The sequence below is a fragment of the Mesocricetus auratus genome, unplaced genomic scaffold, assembly GCF_017639785.1.
Source record: "Mesocricetus auratus isolate SY011 unplaced genomic scaffold, BCM_Maur_2.0 Super-Scaffold_100008, whole genome shotgun sequence".
Taxonomy (NCBI): Eukaryota; Metazoa; Chordata; class Mammalia; order Rodentia; family Cricetidae; genus Mesocricetus; species Mesocricetus auratus.
Genome location: NW_024429192.1, coordinates 57,178,846 through 57,197,797, shown reverse-complemented (window position 1 = coordinate 57,197,797; position 18,952 = coordinate 57,178,846). Strand labels below are relative to the sequence as shown.

Genomic DNA, 18,952 nt, shown 5'->3' with positions numbered 1-18,952 from the left:
CAAACAAACAAACAAACAAACAAACAAACAAACAAACAGGGTCTACAGTCCAGGCTGACCTCAAACTTAGTTTGTAACCAAAGATAACTGTGAACTTCTGGTCCTCCTGCCTCCCTCTCAAGTGATTGTAGGTGTGCACCTGTTGTACAGGACTTTTCTGACCCAAACTGCCACCATCTTTAAGAGTTTTGCTGAGCCTGCCTGCAAAACTTCATCACACCTGGGTCTGTTGGCTATTTACCTTCCTTCATAGAAGAAGGGGAGGGGAGGGTCATGGGATCCTCATCTGAGTTTCCACCCCAAATAGTTGTATGCAATTCTGCCCAATTGCGTGTGCTTTTGGGGCCCAGGGCTGGAGGATATAGGTGGGGAAAGACGAGGAAAGGGGGCTCCATCCATCTACACAGCCGTTGGGAAGTTGTCATCTCCCTGGAGTTCAGACCTTCCAAGAGGCTGCTTTCCCCACCCAAGACAGGGTTTCTCTGTGTAGCCCTGGCTGTCCTGGAACTCGCTCTGTAGACCCAAACTCACAGAGATCTGCCTGTCTATGCCTCCTGAGTGCGAGGATGAAAAGCGTGCAGCACCACCTGGCTCCATCCTAGCTGCTTTAAGGTCTCCCTTAGCCCTCTCCCATTGCTCTGTAAGCCTAATGAACTCATTGGTCCCCCTGGTGGGCTTTGGTAGAATCACACCTGGGTTTATTGGGCCCTTAGGTGGGGAGGCAAGGTATTTTGGGCTTTTGTTTTTTTAAATCAATGTTTGCCTGCACACCAGAGAGGGCATCAGGTCTCATTATAGATGGCTGTGAGCCACAATGTGGTTGCTGGGAATTGAACTCAGGACCTTTGGAAGAATAGTCAATGCTCCCAATCTCTGAGCCACCTCTCCAATTCCCCACCTACACACACACACCTCTCCCCCAAGGTGTTTTAGCAACAGCATAGCTCTGCTTGGTTTGGGCATTGGGAGAGCACAGGACCAGGCATTCCACATTTTGGATCTTGAATGGTCCCTAAAGGTCCTGAGCATTAAAGGTTTGACTGTAGTTTGTGCTGCTGCTACAAATACTTAGGACTTCAAAACAAGACCTGGCAGAAGAAAGCTTGTTGTGGAATATTATTTTCAGATGTGTTACATTTGTTTATGCTGTGGAACATTTGTTTAATGATGCAAAGATGTGCTGCATTCTTTTATGTTGCATGTGTTTAACTCTGTAAGACTGTGTTACTTTGCCTGCCTCAAACACCTGATTGGTCTAATAAAGAGCCAAACGGCCAATAGTGAGGCAGGAGAAAGGATAGGCAGGGCTGGCGGGCAGAGAGAATAAATAGAGGAGCAAAGAGGGAGGAATGAGAAAAGGAGGAGAGGAGGACACCAGGACACCAGGGGCAGTCACCCAGCTACACAACCAGCCACAAGTAAGAGGTAAAGAAAGGTATATAGAATAGAGAAAGATGAAAGCCCAGGGGCAAAAGATAGATGGGATAATTTAAGAAAAGCTGCAAGAAACAAGCTAAGGCTGAGCATTCATAAGAAAGAATAAATCTCTGTGTATTTATTTGGGAGCTGCCTGGTGAGCCCCCAAAGAGCAAAAAAAAGCAAGCTACAGAAGTTAGGCCACTGGGATGTGCCCTTGAAGAGGAAACTGAGATGCCAGCCTCTCCTTCTTGGTTTAGCTTCCTGGATGCCATGGTGAGGAGGACTGTATCCATTCCTGCTGTGGTGTCCTGTATGCGGGACAGGCCCAAAGCAACAGGACTAAGTGCCACAGACCAGAACCGCAGAAACTGTGCACCAAAACACTTCTTTATAAGGGTAATTTTTTTCTTGTTTTTTGAAACAGGGTTTCTCTGTGTAGTCCTGGAACTCACTCTGTAGACCAGACTGGCCAGGAACTCACAGAGATCTGCCTGCCTCTGTCCGATGAGTGCTGGGATTAAAAGTGTGTGCCACGACCACCTGGATCTTATATGAAGGTTTTTAAATTTTGTATTTTTTGAGACAGTGTAGCTCTGATTGGCTTGGAACTCACTATATAGACCAAGATATTCTCGAACTTAGAAAGGTCTGCCTGCCTTTGCCTTCCAAGTGCAGGGACTAAACGTGTGCTCCACCATTAATTATTTTCAAGTGTGTGTGTGAATACAGACAGGCAGACCGGTGTGAACCACAGCATACAGGTAAGGATCAGAGTTCTCTCACTCCACTGTCACATGGATTCCTCGAACTCAGGTCATCAGACTTGCTCAACAAGAGCTTTGTCTGAGGTGCCCTCTTGTTGGACTCCCTTTTCTAAAGTTGATTCCAGTGTTTTTTTTTTTTTGTAACGGTAAGTGGATTAACATGGCTGCGACCCAGACATTCAGATACCAGCACATTAAAAAAAAATCATCTGAGTAGATCAGGAAACCATCCTTTCCTCTGATCAAGTTTTCCTAACCACACCTTCTCTCCTTAGCCCATGGCATTCCTAGAGGCCAGCAAATTCTATGGTCAGTAGATGGCGCTGTCTCCTATAACTTGCAGAAAACACTAGCTGAGCCTTTTTCCAAAAAGGCTTGTTTCTAAGAGCCGACTTCCTTCCTTTGTTCCTCCCCTCCCTCTCTCCCTTCCTTTTTTGTTTGCTATTTGTTTTGGGACAGGGTCTCAGGTATCCCAAGCTGGCCCTGAACTTGATATATAGCCAAAGGATGACTGGCCTACCTGGCCACCACCTCCCAAGTGCTGGGATTACAGGTGTGTATATAGGTGTGTACTACTACACCTGAACATAATCAACTTTATTTTTTAAGTGTGTGTGAGTGTGTGTGTGTGTGTGTGTGTGTGTGTGCGTGCGTGCGCGTGCGTGCGTGCGTGCGTGCGTGCTAACGCTCCAATGCCACAGCCTGCCTGTGAAGGTCAGAGAGCTTCTTTGGGGCTTTTGATGTTAGGCAAGTACTATTTTAGGCAAGCACTGTACCAACTGAGCTATATCCCCAATGTGTGCCATTGTTGTGTTTCTTGTTTGTTCTGTTTTGTTTCTAAGACAAGTTCTCACTGTATAAATTGTGGTACCCTGAAACTCATTCTGTAGCCCAGGCTAGCCTTGAACTTGTGATATTCCTACCTGTAACTCTATATTGTTGGGATTTCAGGAGTGTGCCACCATGCCTGGCTTAGCTCAATTTTGTTAAAATATTCACATCGTTTTCACTAGAGCATTAGATAATGATCCTCCATTGTCTCTTCTATTGGTCTTCTAATATAACCTAGAGTTCTTGGTGCTCAATGTCCCTCATTTTCACTGACCACTGGCTCCACCACAGAGCTTCATCTCCAGTGCTGAGCAATGCCACTGTCAGATCAGTGGCACGTAAGACTGGATAATTAAAATTTTATTTTGCGGTAATTTTATGAAATAAAAAAGGAGATGAAGCCATTTACATGGGAAAATTCCTTGGTTAAGAAAAACAAAAGGCTCCCACTGAGAAGTGTCTGCCTTTTGTCAGCTTTTATGAGGTGAGCAAGGGCTGCTGGGATTTCCCAGTGTTCTTTGGGCATTCTGGTTTGGCCTCAGTTGACAACCCACAGCCCAGAAAGCAAGGTTAGGGGGAGGGCGCCCGGGGCACATATGGAATCTCCATCCCACAGCTGGGAAATAGTCTCTTCTGTTGAAGGACAGAGGCTTGGGACAAAGCATCCAAACTGTCATTCTGCAGGCCTGGGAATGCATTTCCTGAGCCTACAACCACAGCGTTCTGGCTATTTCCAGAAAGTTCTGTTGCCTCTAGATGAAGAGCAGCAGCAGCAACAGCCAGCCTCTCCCTGGAATTCAGGCACAAATCTTAGTGCCTCACATGAACCATCCTTACTTCTCATGATGATTATGACATAGAGAGCATGATCACTCCCACTCAGAGGCTGAGTGAGGTGAGGTAAATAACTTAGCAAGTCAGAAAGCTACTAAAAGGCCTGGCCCAAACTGTCCCGTTTTAGAGCCCACCCCTATATCATTCATTCATCCTGGGCCGTGGTGATAGGGTGCAGTGGGGGAAACAAGGGGTTTATCTTCCTGGAGCTCAGGAACTCAGGAGCCTTTAGTCCTGAAGCTGAACAGAGCTGCCCGGGGTTGAGACACTTGTTGCTCTCTCAGAGGACCTGGATCAAATCCTTAGCACCCACAAATAGGCCTGTCTGTATGTAACTCCAATCCCAGGGATTTGATACCCTCTTTTGATCTCCACAGGAACCAGGCATGCATGTGGTACATACATATACATGCAGGCAAAACAGTCAGTCCCATAAAGTGATAAATCTTGAAAACAAAGCTTCCTACAATTTTAAAAAAGTTTTTAAAACAGATTTATTTTCTGTGTATGTGGTGTTATGCTTGCACACCAGATGAGGGCACCAGATCTCATTACAGATGGTTGTGAGCCATGATGTGGATCCTGGGAACTGAACTCAGGACCTCTGGAAGAGCAGTCAGTAATCTTAACCTCTGAGCCATCTCTCCAGCCCCATTTTTTTTTTCTTTTGAGACAGGGTTTCCTATGTTTGTCCTGGAACTCACTGTGTGTTATCAGGCTGGCCTCCAACTCACAGATTCACCTGTCTCTGCTCCCGAGTGCTGGGATTAAAAGCATACATCACCACTGCCTGCTCACCTACAATGTTCTTAAGTTTGTTACTTATTACCTCGGGCCTGGCTGCCCTCTGTGGGGACCTTCCAGCTCTTTCCCTCACTGTTCCCCCGCCCCTGACCAATTGTGGTGCCTGCCCCTCTATGATGATGGAAAGGTCTTTGACGTTTCTTCCCTTTGGGTAGAAACAGCAATGTCTTCATAAGACCCTGCCCGCAAGGAGCTTCTCAAAGGTCACGCCCTCCGCCCCCATCTTAGTTCTCTGCTCTGCAGCAAGTCCTCTATGGAATTCACGGAATGTAAAGAGCATGCTGGGGCAAAGAATAGAATGTCCTAGAACACAAAAGCAAATCAATAAAATCAAGGCTAAGAAAAGGCATCTTTGGGGGTGTTGTTTTTGAAACAGGGTTGACTATAGCCCTCTCTTCAGAGTCTTGATTCTCTGACTCCATCTCTGAAATGCTAGGATTATAAGTGTATGCCACCATGCACAGCTGGGAAAGCATCTCTGAACCTGTTCTGAATAAGACTAATCATCGGTGATTTGGATGAAAACAGTCCCGATAGGCACATAGGGAACAGCAGTAATAGGAGGTGTTGGAGGAGATGTGTCACTTGAGGTGGGCTTTGCGGTTTCAAATGCTCAAGCCAGACCCAGTGTTGCCCTCTCTTCCTGCTGCCCAAGGATCTGGATGTAGAACTCTCTGCTACACTCCAGAACATGTGTGCCTTCATGCTGCCATGTTCCCCACCATGATGATGATGGACTGAACCTCTGAAGGGGTTGCCATGATCATGGAACAGTTCTCTCCTCTCACCTTAGCAAATCCTGAGATTGAACTCGAGTCATTAGTCGTGCACACAAGACCTCTACACGTTGAGCCACCTCCCTGGTCCCCACTGTGGTCTTAGTGAAAACAATCAAGGAATACAATTACCCTCCAAGCCATGCACATTCTCATTTCATCATAGGACATCTGCCATTTTCCAGGGACATCTTTTTCTGTTATTAACCTGAGTTTCAAGCTTAGAAAAAAAATCACAGTATGGTTATAAGTAGACATTTGGACAGTGGACCCACCTGAGTATTTTAATAATGTGGTCTCTAGTTCTCTTCGAGAGAGACCTGTCTCTCCTAAGCTTCCATGCTGGTGACTTTGAGTCTCATCTGCTTCTATCCAGCAGGAAGGGAAAGCACTTGGCTGTCTGGTCTGACCTGGCAGTGACTTGGAAGACTTGGCTGTGAGCCAGACCCCTCCCCTGGGCTTACTACCTGTTGCCATGTGCCTCTCAATGAGATTCAGTTTTGGGAGTGAGTGGTTCAGGAACAGCTACAAAGCAGAAACCATGCGTGGCAAAAGGCCTTGCTTGCCCTTGAGTCACGCGGCTTAGAAGACTGGTGGTCAAAGGTGGAGCCCTAGGGAATCCTTTGCTTCCATCTCCCAGCTCAGGAGACATAAAGCAATTAATGCTAATGGTATGCCTGCTAGGTGCCAGGTGTCTTCAGATGTATTTGTGTCCTAAAGATCTGTGAAAAGAAAGATTTATTCACTCCAAAGGAGGAAGAAACAACAGACCTAAGAGAAATTCTGAAGTCCAGCTTGGATTCAGTAGATGAATTTATTAGCATTGTTTATAGGAGTGTGGATGATGCCCAGGAAACTATACCACAGAAAAGTCTGACCCCTGCCTAGCAAAATCCTGTTTTATTTATTTTATTTTAGTTTTTTTGAGACAGGCTTTCTCAGTGTTGCCCTGGCTGTCCTGGATCTCTGTAGATCAGGCCATCCTCTGATGGGGAAGTCCTGTGTATATGTCAATAAAGCACTGTTGGCCAATAGGGAAGCAAGATATGTGGGACTAGGAGTTGAGGAGGATTCTGGGAAAGAGACATGGCAGAGACAATGTAGCCCATCAGAGAAGTAAGATGTCCGGACCCTTTTCTCCAGTAAAAGAAATACTTAAATTAACAATTATGGGTTAGCCAGTAAGAAACAAGCAAACGGCCAACAGCTTCATAATTAATATAGCCTCCCGTGTGTTATTTGGGGACTGCAAATGTGGCAGAGCCCAAGCGGCTGTTGGAGGGAAACTACACGTTAGAATCCTCCAATTCAGAGATCCACCGGCCTCTGCCAACTGAGTGCTGAGATTAAAGTCATGTGCCACCACTGTTTTATGTGGCTCTAAGTCTACTGCAGAACTGATACAAATTTGGGTTCTGCATGCTACCCAGGGTTAAAACGGTTGGGTGTCTCTATAAGGATGTCTCAGGCTCAGGCAACACAGCGCCCAGCCAATTTGAACTGTTCTAATGTAAGTATGCTCCATCCTTATCCTTATCAGGGACTCTGAAGGTCTTTTTAAAAAAAATATTTATATTTATGAATGACCTGTCTTGAAGCATAACGGAAGAGGGAATCAGATCCCATTACATTTTAGATGGTTGTGAGACACCATGTGGTTGCTGGGAATGGAACTCAGGACCTCTAGAAGAGCAGCCAGTGCTCTTAAGCACTGAGCCATCTCTCCATGGTCTTATGATGTCTGATCATGAGAGGGATGGCCAGTTTCACTGCAGTCTGGCACATAGGACAACAAAATAGCAGTTTACTGGGAGATGGAGTTACTCTGGCTAGGAATTGGAGGACTAAGCCCATTACAACTCACTAATGTAGCCTGTATGATTTTATGAAACAGTCACAAGACCAGTTAGATGAGAATGTTGTTGTACTTTAAAGGACAGCAGGGTATGATGGTTCTTTTAAACACACTCCAGTTATGTTGAAGATTGTGGTGGTTTGGATGAGAATGGTCCCCAGAGACTCCTTTGTTGAATACTTGGTTCGCAGTTGGTGAAACTGTTTGGGAAGGGTTAGAAGGTGTGGCCTCACTGGAGTAGGTATGTCACTGGGGGTGGGCTTTTAGGTTTTAAGACTCCTGCCATTCCCAGTGTTCTCTCTTCTACTTTGTGATCATGATGTGAGCTGTCAGCTGTTCCTGCCACAATGCTTTCACTCTGCCACCATGGACTCTGCCCCTCAGAAACTGTAAGCCCAATTAAGTACTTTCCTTTATTTGTTGTCTCGGTCTGGTGTTTTGTCACAGCAACAGAAACTAATACAAAAATGCATTCATTTATGTGTATGTGTGCATGACCATGGGATCCTCTGCTGTTGGAGTTACAGATGGTCATGAGCTGCCCAACGTGAGTCCTGGGAATGTAACTCCAGCCTTCTCTAAGAGCAGTAAGAATTCACTCATTGAGTCATTGATCTCCAGCCCCAAATGAACTCCAAATATGTGGAGACTCTCACAGTCTCACTTAAGATCAGAAATTTTGTTCAAAGGGAGGCAGCTATCAAAAAGCAGAAGAGGGGGTATTGGACTTAGGGGACCTTGAAACAGTTGTTTATTACCACGTCTCTGAGCCCAAGTGTCCAATGTGTAGAGTAACTGTTGTACCCTGTAGAGTTGTATGAGTTCACACAACAAAGACCAGGTGGGGGCCCGTCCTTTAGGGTTCTCTAAATGGGGTGATAGGTCAGATTCTTCTGATTTAGCCTCTTACTGAAGATGTCTATGGGACTAAGGATATACTTACTATCTTGTAGGTAGAGGACTTGCCTCATATGCCTCATAATCCCCACATAAAGAGAATACTGGCTCTCTCCCTTTCTCTGTATGTTTCTTTCCATTCATTTTAATTTTTTACCGAAGTAACTGGAAGATGATCTGCACCGTTTAGGCACTGTGAAGAAACATCTAGAAAAAGAAAAACAAATTGTGACTGCTTTGTTAGACTGGAAAGGGAAGGTTAGATAAAGACTACAACTCTAGGTTGAAGGCCTGATGACAATTAAACAAATAAAAATAAAAGATATATTTTGTACACACAAGCACAGGTCCTCATATAGACACACATAATTATACATGTTAATAATAATAATAAAACTTTTTTGCTTTGTTTTTTGAGACAGAGTTTCTCTGTATAATTTTGGAGCCTGTCTTAGAACTTGCTTTGTAGACCTGTAGACCAGGCTGGCCTGGAACTCAAAGAGATCTGCCAGCCTCTACCTCCCTAGTGCTGCTATTAAAGGCGTGTTCCACCACAGCCTGGCATAATAAATCCTTTTTTTTTTAAAGATTTTTATTTGAGCCAGGTGGTGGTGGCAGTGGTGCACACCTTTAATCCCAGCATTCGGGAGGCAGAGACAGGTGGATTTTTGAGTTCAAGGCCAGCCTGGTTTACACAGTGAGTTCCAGGAGATAGCCAGAGCTGTTACACAGAGAAACCTTATCTTGAGGTGGAAAAACAACAAACAAACAAAAAAAACCCAAAGATTTTGTGTTTTTAGATCTATTGTTTAATGTGTATGGGTGTCTTGCCTGCATATACATCTATGTATCACATTCATGCAGTGCCTGTGGAGGCCAGAAGAGGGCGATAGATCTCTGGAACTAGAGTTACAAATGGTTATTAGCTTCCATGTAGGAGACAGGAACCAAACCTGGGTCCTCTACAGGAGCAGCAAGTGCCTTTAGCCACCGAGCTGTCTCTCAGTGAGTCATATGTGGTGGTGCACACCTTTAATCCCAGCACTCAGGAGGCAGAGGCAGGTGGATTTCTGTGAATAGGAGACCAGCCTGATCTACAGAGTGAGTTCCAGGACAGCCAGGGCTACACAGAGAAACCCTGTCTCAGAAAAAAAAAAAAAACAAAGGAGTCCAGAAGAGGGTGAGAGATCCCAGAACTGGAGTTACAGGTGGCAGCAAACTGCCTGGCATGGGAGCTAGGAGTGGAACCCTCTGGAGGGTGACCGTGCTCTTAAAAGCTGAGCCATCTTTTCCGCCCATACTGTTTTTTACATATTTCAGTTCATGCTGGCTGTGCAGTGCGTGTCTGTAACACCAGCAACATTGATGCCAATGTGGAAGTTTGCAAGGTTACAGAATAATGAGATCTTGCCTCAAACAAACAAAACCCAGAAAACAATTTCATAAAGGCAAACACACATTCCCTTTGGGATATATAATCTTAAAAATATTTTCACAACTAACCTTTTGAAAACTGCTTGCAGGGAAATGAAATAATTATAATTTCCAGAATTGGTAATTATATGAACAGAAAGGTGGAAACATGTAACCTACTTACCAAGTGTCTGCTAGCTATGCTGTAAATACATTTAAAAATCTTGTGTGTTGGAGCGGGGGCTGCTGCTTCCCCTCCGTCTCCCTCCCCCTCAGACAGGGTTTCATTCTATAGTCCAGGCTGGCCTCAAACTCATAGCTCCTCCTGCCTTAGCTTACTGAGTTCTGGGTTACATCTATGAGTACTTTGTCCAGCTTTTTGTGTGTAATTTTTTTTCTTCTTGTTTTTCCCAGATAGGGTTTCTCTGTGTAGCCCTTGCTAACCTGGAACTCACTTTGTAGACCAGGTTGACATCGAACTCAGAGATCCGCCTGCCTCTGCCTCCAAAGTGCTGGGATTAAAGGCATGTGCCACCACCACCTGACTGAAAATCTTTTTTTAAAAGTTTTTTTTTCCTTTGGCATAACTACTGTGTACATGCTTAACCCAAAACCAACAAACATGCAAATGATTATTTTAGACTGTTTTCATCTACATGGAAGATAGTGTGTTTACAGCTTCATCTATTAGCTGCATGGCAGTTTTAGGTTCATCCTCAGAGGCCCTGAGAGCTGACATGGGGATTACTTTTGTCTAACCAGAATCATGTGCATAAAGAGAGAAAAACCTATGTTAGGATGCTGGGTATTTTTCTTCCTTTAGGTAGCCAGGTTGGCCTTGAACTTGTGATGTAGCCAAGGATGGCCTTCTTGCTTCCATTCCCAAGTGCTGAGATTATAAGCGTATGCCATCACACCAGCTCTAATCTGGTATTTTTCAAATAAAAAATTGATCTCAGCATTAAAAAAAAAAGTCTACCCATGAGGGACAGTGGTGGTGAACACCTTTAATTCCAGCACTTGGGAGGTAATGTCAGTCAGATCTTTGAGTTCAAGGCCAGTCTGGTCTACAGATCGAGTTCCAGGAAATTAAGCAAGAAAACACTGTCTGGAAAAAGCAAAAAAACCCCAAAACAAACAAAAAAGTATATCCATATTTCATATGCATCCTTTACAAAAGAATCTCTTAAAAGATTCTTTATTTTTATTTTATGTGTATGGTATTTTGACTGCATGTATGTCCATGTGTGGTGTGCATAAAAGTGCAGTTGTGAGTTGCCTTGTAGGTGCTGGGGGCTGAAGCCAGGTCATCTGGAAGAGCAGCCACTGCTCGTAATCACTGAGCCATCTCTCCAGGCCCCTAACTGTTCTTTTCATGGTGGAAGACACATAATGTAAAATTTATCATTTCATCCAGTGTAAGTGGACCGAGCCGGACAGTATTTCCCATTATCCCCATGTGAAATTCTCTACTCATGAATAACTTCACATTCTCTCCCCTCACCAGCCTTTGGTAGCATCTGTTTTCCTTGTTTCTATCACTTTTTCTGTTCTGGGCCCTTTATACAAATAAAATGTCTGGGTATGTGGCACGCCCCCTGTAATCTTAACACTCAAGGGGTGGAAGGAGGAGAATCAAGAATTCAGAGTCGCTGGGCGGTGGTGGCATAGGCCTTTAATCCCAGCACTCGGGAGGCAGAGGCAGGTGGATCTCTATGAGTTCGAGGCCAGCCTGGTCTATACAGCAAGTTCCAGGACAGCCTCCAAAACAGTACAGAGAAACCCTGTCTCGAAAATACCAAAAAAAAAAAAAAATTCAGAGTCATCTTCTTTAACTACACAGTTCAAGGCCAGCCTGGGCTAGATGAGACACCCCCCCCCCACACACACACTTAAACACACACACATAAACACACACACACACAATTATATAATATTTGTCCCTTTGGGTCTAATTTATGTTACACAGCATATTTTCAATGTTGCAGCAAGTGTCAGAATTCCATTCCATTTGTTTGTTGTTTGTTTTGGCTGTCCTGGAACTCACTATGTAGACCAGACTGGCCTCAAATGTACAGATCTGCCTGCCTTTGCCTCCAGAGTGCTGGAATTAAAGGTGTGTACTGCTGTGTCCAGCTCACTTTCTTTTTAAGATCAAATCATAGATCATCATGTGGATATCTGACTATTTATCTGTGAACACTTAGATGAAGGATTCTTGAAGAGAGGGTAAAAAGCAGGAACCACAGAGCAGAAATTCTGAACTAGAAAAGGCATTTCCAAATCAGCTTCGATGCAGCTTGGATTGCTCAGGAGTCGTGGCTTCTGGCAGGTCTGGGCAGGCTGGGGGCCCAGAGAACCACCAGATAAGACCGGAGGGGACTGGTGAGAATTAGGACAAGTTGGGTCACAGCATTTTCCAGGTGCAATCTAGGTAAATGGCGGTCTGTGCCAGGTGTGGGACAAAGTGAGACGTTTCAACAGCAATGAAGTACCCATTCCGGGTGCAGAGATGATGGGCTATTGCAGGGCCTGAACTTAAAGAATGCACCCGTAGGAAAACGACTGTTGTACTTGAAGCAGTATTCAGCCAGCCTTCAGGACTCCACTTTCAATCTAGCTGACCCTAGCAGACAAAGCAACACTCAGTACTGGATGCCTTCCAGTTCAAACTCTTTGATCACTTCCCATAATTTAGAACCACCACCTCTCATCGGGGAATAAGTGTGGCCTCAAGGCCAATGCCCCGAGGGGCAGGTAATTCCAAGATAAACCTGGGCTGCCTCTGCAGTATGATGTTATTGGTCTCAACTATGACTTAAATCAAAACAAAAGAAGATTTGACAAAGCCTGGTGGTGGGGCATGCTTTCAATCCCAGCACTCAGGGAGGCAGAGGCAGGCGGATCTCTGTGAGTTCCAGGTCAGCCTGGTCTACAGCGTGAGTTCCAGGACACCCAAAACCGCACAGAGAAACCTGATTCGGAAAAAAAAAAAAAAGAAAAAGAAATTACAGAGAAATTCTAAGGCTGAATTTCGAAGTTTGCTATGGATTGCTTCATTTTTGCCTACCCATACATACTACACTACAAACTGACGTCTGCCAGTACCATTCCGAGTTGGGGAGGGGCATAAACAAAGCTCAAGATCCAAATGCTTTAGGTTTTGTACCCACGCCTCCAAGTCCTGACTTTCCAGCTGGTTCTTCACCTGCAAAGGTTAGGCTGCCTTACTTAAATCATTACCAGTTTCTGTGCAAAACATCCCAGCGGTCACTTCCTCATGTTGACCCTCTGTGCCTCAGTTTCCTCATCTAAGTAACAGTAGGGATGTTAGGAGCACTCAAGAAGTGAGTATACTGACAAACAGACTTAGCACAATGCCTGCTCTGCAGTGTGCCTGGGCTTCATCTGCGCCTCTAATCCACGTGTCCTCCCTTGACCGTCCGGAGCGTGGCGTCTTGGTTGAATACAACAGACTCCTCTGTCCCATCTCGGGACGAGGCCCCGACTGGCATGCGCTTCTGGGATGACGAGATGGCCTGGTAGATCCAAGCTTTTACCTGCCCTGGCTCCTCAAGTCATACTGAGATTGCTTTGGCTCAAGTAATCTCTGCGCCCCGCCCCCTCCCGTAGCTGCTGAGACCTGGGAGGGAGCCCCATACTAGAAGTTTTGAATCCAGACCTCACCCCACACCCCGAATGCATAGGATGTGACAGCCACCTGGGCACCCCGGGACCTAGGCGTGCCGGCGGATCCCGGCGCAGGGCGGAGCTGGTCCAGCCCGGAGCTCGCCCCGCCCCGTCCCGCCTAGCCGTAAACTGACCGAGTGGCAGCCAGCGGGAGAGAGGGGAGGAGAAAGCAGAGGAGAGTGGGGCCCGGCGGTGGAGGGGAAGCGAAGGGGTGCCGAGAGCGGGTGTGCGGGGACTCGGCGAAGGTGCGTCCCGAGCGGCGACAACTCAGGGCGTCCCAGCCTGCCAGAAAGAAGGATGGTGGCGGCGGGGCGCGGGCCAGCCCGGCCGCGGGCACCGTGAGCCGGAGTGCAGCGCCCGGCATGTGGCTGCGATCCCTGGCCTCGGCCCCGCTTCGTCCCCGCCGCGCGCCCTCGCCGAGCGGCGCGCACCATGCCGCGGGTGCCCGCGACCCTCTACGCCTGTCTGCTCGGGCTCTGCGCGCTCGTGCCGCGCCTCGCAGGTAAGCGGGGTCGCCCCCTGTGCGCTCGGGAACTTTGCTCGCCTGCGGCCGCTTGCAAAAAACTAAGGGTGCGGGACACCGTGGGGCGCACCCCGGTGGGACGGCGGGGTTCGAGCTCCGCATCTGCGTGCGCTGCCAGGTTTCCTCCGGGGCTGAGGAGGAGCCTTCCCTTCCTGTGTAAACAGCAGGCGTCTGGTGGCCGAGCCCGAGGGCGCTGGGGACTCGGGAGGCAAGGCCTCCCCGCCGGGTCCTGGGGCCCCAGCTCTGCGCTCGCCTGCACAAAGCGGCCCTTGTGGCCCGCGGGGAGTGATGTGGGGGCCAAAGTGCGGCTGCCCGGCCACTCGGGAGGTCTGTGGATAGTGCAACTTTCTCTACGCCTGATCTAAGTTGAAAGTTACTTCACTCGACAAGTCCGAAGTCATGGCCACACCTGGGACGCCGCCATCTGATCTTGTGCCTGTACCATGATTCACAAACAGTGGTCTGACGGCGGAGGGGCTGCTGGCACTGCCTTAACCGGACGTTCCCTTGTCCTGGAGGCGCTGAGGAGCCCCCAAATACCTGCGTTAAGTTTTCAGACTTGGGAGTGGCAGTTAAGAAGTCCCTAGAGGAAGGATGCTAGTCGGCGCTGGCTGCCAGGGACATGAGCTTGCCCTTCCTCCTCTAAACCAACCCACTCAAAAGCAGGAGTTTCCGAACTTTCTCCTTTCCGTCGGAAGTAACTGTGTATTGATTAAGGGTGCGCTCTGCACTTTTCAAGCCCGTGGTACTTGTTTTGTCTTTCTGAGCCCAGCCGTTGCCTGGATGCTAGAGAACTCCGTTCCCCTACCGCGTCTCATTTACATGAAGGAGGTTGAGGTTTCCATCTCAGAGTGGGGAGGGGGTAGAGGAAACAAAAACTTCGTTCAGGCCCCAGTCCAAACTTAATAGTGTAGCAAGACTGCTTTTATGGGAAAATAAGTAGATCAGTGAGTCGCACCCCTTCCCCCCATCTGGCAACCGGTGCCCATCTTTGGTGTTCGCGAGTCCCCAGGGAAACGCAAAGAGATGTAGCTAGAATCACCACCCTCTGGAATATATCTTTGTTAACTGACCTCACTTTAGGACAGTTTTAGTTTGAAACTTATTCACTTTTTATTGTTTGGAATTTTTTTTAGCTTTTTTTGTGAATAAACATACAGCAACCTTGATTAATTTCGTGAAATTCAAGTTTGGAAATAGCTTTAGTTTCCTTCCAGTTAGACATTATTTGATTCTAATGAAAACTCGAACATTTCCCATGGTGGCAAAGACTTTACTCTTTGTGAATTGCGTTTATCTTATCTTCTTTCCCTCCCCCAACTCTTCCCAAATTCACCCCTCCGCTTCCCTATGAGCCCAACTTTGTGTCCATTTAAAAAACACACAATGAGATTAGTTTGTGCTGCCTAAATATTTTTGGCCCTGTGGTCTTCAACTTGAGCCTGCTCTACTTACCTGGTCTATAATCATAGAGAAAGCTCCCTTCCTAGTAGTTAACTGTTAATAGTTCCGAGGCTAGGTTTTTGCTTTTTAAAATTTTCTTTTAATGTAACCCCACCTGGCCTGTAACTCTCTGTAGACCAGAATTTACAGAGATCATTTGCCTGCATCTCCCAAGTGTTGGGATTAAAGGAGTGCCCCACCCCCTCCCCTGGAGGTGCCCTTCATTTTTCATTTGCATGTAATTTCATCCCAGAGATGGGCCCTGGAGGGCCACGTGGCTTTTCCTCTTGCTTCAGGGTGGGAGTGGTGAGCCTGGAGGTGTTTGGTCATTGTACCTTATCCTGGAGCCTGGGTGGTTTAGTTCCAGTGCCTTCAGAGTTTTGTCCATTGCCCTGTGATCACAGGCTTGCCTTACACCATTTCATGCTGCCAGTCCCCAAAAGTCAGTTAAATGGTGGTAGAACACCAGCCTCCAGGGTGGGCCACCTCCTTAGAGTGCCCAGGCCAGGCGCTGTGCAAGGTCAGAAAGGAGTGGCTCATTTGGGTAATTTGACTTAACTTTCCAATATCGCTCACCCCCCCCACCCTTTATTGTCCTCTTCCCCACCCCCACCCCCCTTTCTCGAAAGGTGGCAGGGACTTTCTCCTGTTGGTTTCTCTCTTGCTAACAGGAACATAATTTGAAAGGAATCATGGTTATCTTGGGAAAGAAATGGTCAAGTGTGGCACCCGTCTGGGTGTTCCTAGACTACTGAGTGAATCCAGCAGGCAACAGGCCTTAAGTTTAAGGGGTTCACTGTAAATAACCCTTTACTATGCTACTCCCCCCCCCCCCTCCCCAGGGGCCAAGAGTCTCCAGGCTGGAACCTGACACACAAGGTCTCACAAAACCAGGGAGGGGTAGCACTGGAGAGGCCTCCCATGCCCACTTCCGCCCCAAGGCAGAGAGGGGAGTTTGGTTGCTCCTGCAGCATGACTGGAGTCATGTTTGCCACCGTAGCTTATTATTTTATAAGCAGTCAAATATTCTTTTAGTTGATGCCCGGCAAATTAGAATGCTCCGAATACCAAGAGCCCTTTGTTGCATTTAGAGAATGCAAGTTGGCAGTCCCGGTCCTCCTCACCCTGACCCTGGCCCACTGTGGCTGTGGGCAGAGGCTGGGAGGGGGGTGGGGCTGCTGGAATTTGGCTGGGTTGGCAGCTCCCTTTAGGTAACCAGGCCCAGTACACTGAAATGCGAAGGGTTTCCTCGGTTCATAGACGACTATTTACCCTCTGGGATTTACATTTTAACTTCATCATCCTCAGTCAGGGGGGGCTTTTCATAAAGGGGACTGAGGCAGAAGAGGGCAGGGTCTAATTAGCTCTAATTAGTATTCCTCCCCTGCTTGTTCTCCATGCTTATTTAGCTACTGAGACAACAAAGAATTAAAATATCTAAGTAGTTTGGCAAATCGCCCTTTGTGCCTGCCTGCCCCAGTAACAGCTTTTTTTCTCCTCCAGCCTGGTCATGGAAATATTCTGAGAAGTTTTAACAAGATCATCAGTGTGGGTAATTACACACAACCCTTAAATGACAGAGTGGCTTTTAGAGGCTGTGTGTGCTGCAGGGGCTGGGGGACTCTTCACAGGTGTTTTCAGTTGGCTGTGCGAGAGCTTTGCAAACCTAAGGGGGCTTGTTTTCCATTTCTCCAGTGGGAGAAATTGGTTGGCTTTAAAGCAGTAGCTCTTAACCTATGTTGCCACCCCTGCCGTGGAAGGACCCTTTCACGGAGGTCCACCTAAGACCGTCGGAAAACACTGATCTATAACAGTAGCCCAAATTATAGTTGTGAGGTAGCAACGAAAGTAATTGTGTGGTTGGGGGTCGCCACAACATGAGGAACTGTATTAAAGGGTCGAGGCATCAGGAAGGTTGAGAACCGCCGCTTCAAAGGGTGATCGGCACCCTTTTATTGGTGAGGATTCTTTTTGCTTTGATTGGTCCGCAGGGTGAAGAGTCTGCTTCAGGGCTGACTCACCCAAGCCAGCGCTGCAGCGTGGGGCCTGCCTCACTGGATCCCTTCGGCAGCCTTGCCACAGTTGTTCAGATGTTTTCCCTGTCTCTGGCAAAGCCAGAACCTACTTCCGCACCCAACCAAGCCCTTTAGTTACTGGCATCCCTCACTCAGAGTAATCCTGTTGAAACTCCCCAGTCTGCTTAGAACCTTTCAGGCTTCTGATTCTGCCGGAAGCCCCAAGGCTTCCTGCCTTCTCTCACCACCATCTCCTCACAGGCTTCACACTGCCTCCTGCCTGGACTGTCTCCCAGGGAGCTGTTGTCTGGCTGCTTCCGTCACCCCCACAGGCCTCCTCATGGTGTCTCCTGCTCAGCCCATGGTCCCCGGCCACTCATCCAAAGCTGCCGCCTCATTCCTCTTCTTTCTGACTTCGTTCTGTCCTTGATTTCCCTCTTTGGCACTTTACCCCATCCACTGTCCTGACCTGCCCCTCCCCCTCCAGGCCTCACTTTGAAGTCAGTCAGGGTCTGTATGGGCAGCTGCTGTTAGGAGGAAGCATCCTGGGAAAGGAGACCGCATTGCAAGGTGTCAAGATTCAGCAAGCTGCCGGGCGTTGGTGGCGCACGCCTTTAATCCCAGCACTCGGGAGGCAGAGGCAGGCGGATCTCTGTGAGTTCGAGGCCAGCCTGGTCTACAAGAGCTAGTTCCAGGACAGCCTCCAAAGCCACAGAGAAACCCTGTCTCGAAAAACCAAAACCAAAACCAAAACCAAAAAACAAAAAACAAACAAACAAAAAAAAAAAGATTCAGCAAGCTGGAATCCATGGTAATGGCCGGTTTGCCTTGACCTCTGAACTGTGTATGGTGGGGAGGTTAGGTGATTTGCTTAGTGTCATCATGACCTTCCTTTCCCATGGCTTTAAACCCTTAGAAAAGTCTAGAAGTTTTAAACCTTCACACTCAGCTTCCCTGTTATCAGTATCTTACATTAATTAGTTTTGTGTATTTGTCACAGTGGGTGAACCATATTGACACTCTGATTAGCCAAGCTCGGCACTGCTCAGACAGCCTGAGTTTTAACCCTGTTCTGTTCTGGGATCCTGTTGGGGTGCCATGTTACTGTCACCGCCGTCTTGGGCACCTCTTGGCTGTGATGGTTCAGTCTGTCCTTGCTTTAGTTGGCTTTGACAGTTTAGAGTTCTGTTCAGTTATTTTTACAGACATTGCCCCTGTTCATAGAGACTGATGCTCTTTTCTTTTGAGTAGGTGGAGTCTTATGTTTGGGGAGGAAGATTCTAAGAGTAACTGGTTGCCTCCTTTGTTTCTTTCTCTTTTTGAGACAAGGACTCATTCATCCCAGGCTGGCCTCAAGCTCTCAGGTCCTTGAACTCATCCTTCTGCCTCCTGGGTGCTGAGGTAAATACTCCACTTTTGCAGTGCTGGACAGTAAACCAGCTTTAAACCGGAATGTAGCACTGTTCCAACCAGCTACACTCCCAGCCTTTGATTGCCGTAGTGGAGCTGGCTCCAGGGTTAGGGACATGTGCTGCTCCTGCCGAGGACCCTAGTTTGATATCTACCACCCACGTGAGATAGCACGCAAGTACCTGTACCTCCAGCTCCAGAGGATCTGATGTCCCTGGCCTCGGGCATCAGCATGCACGTGCGCATACCCGCATACAGGCCCATACACATACTTAAAA

At 47.5% G+C, this 18,952-nt stretch overlaps 1 protein-coding gene across 1 annotated transcript in view; it reads left to right on the top strand.

Moving 5' to 3' along the window:
* The first annotated feature begins 13,456 nt into the window (after positions 1-13,456).
* Itgb5 (integrin subunit beta 5) overlaps positions 13,457-18,952 on the top strand; it is a 109,163-nt gene continuing 103,667 nt past the window's right edge. Inside the window, exon 1 of the mRNA XM_040750877.1 lies at positions 13,457-13,785. Coding sequence (XP_040606811.1) covers positions 13,716-13,785 — 70 coding nt within the window. The 5' untranslated portion in view covers positions 13,457-13,715. The remainder of the gene's footprint in view (positions 13,786-18,952) is intronic.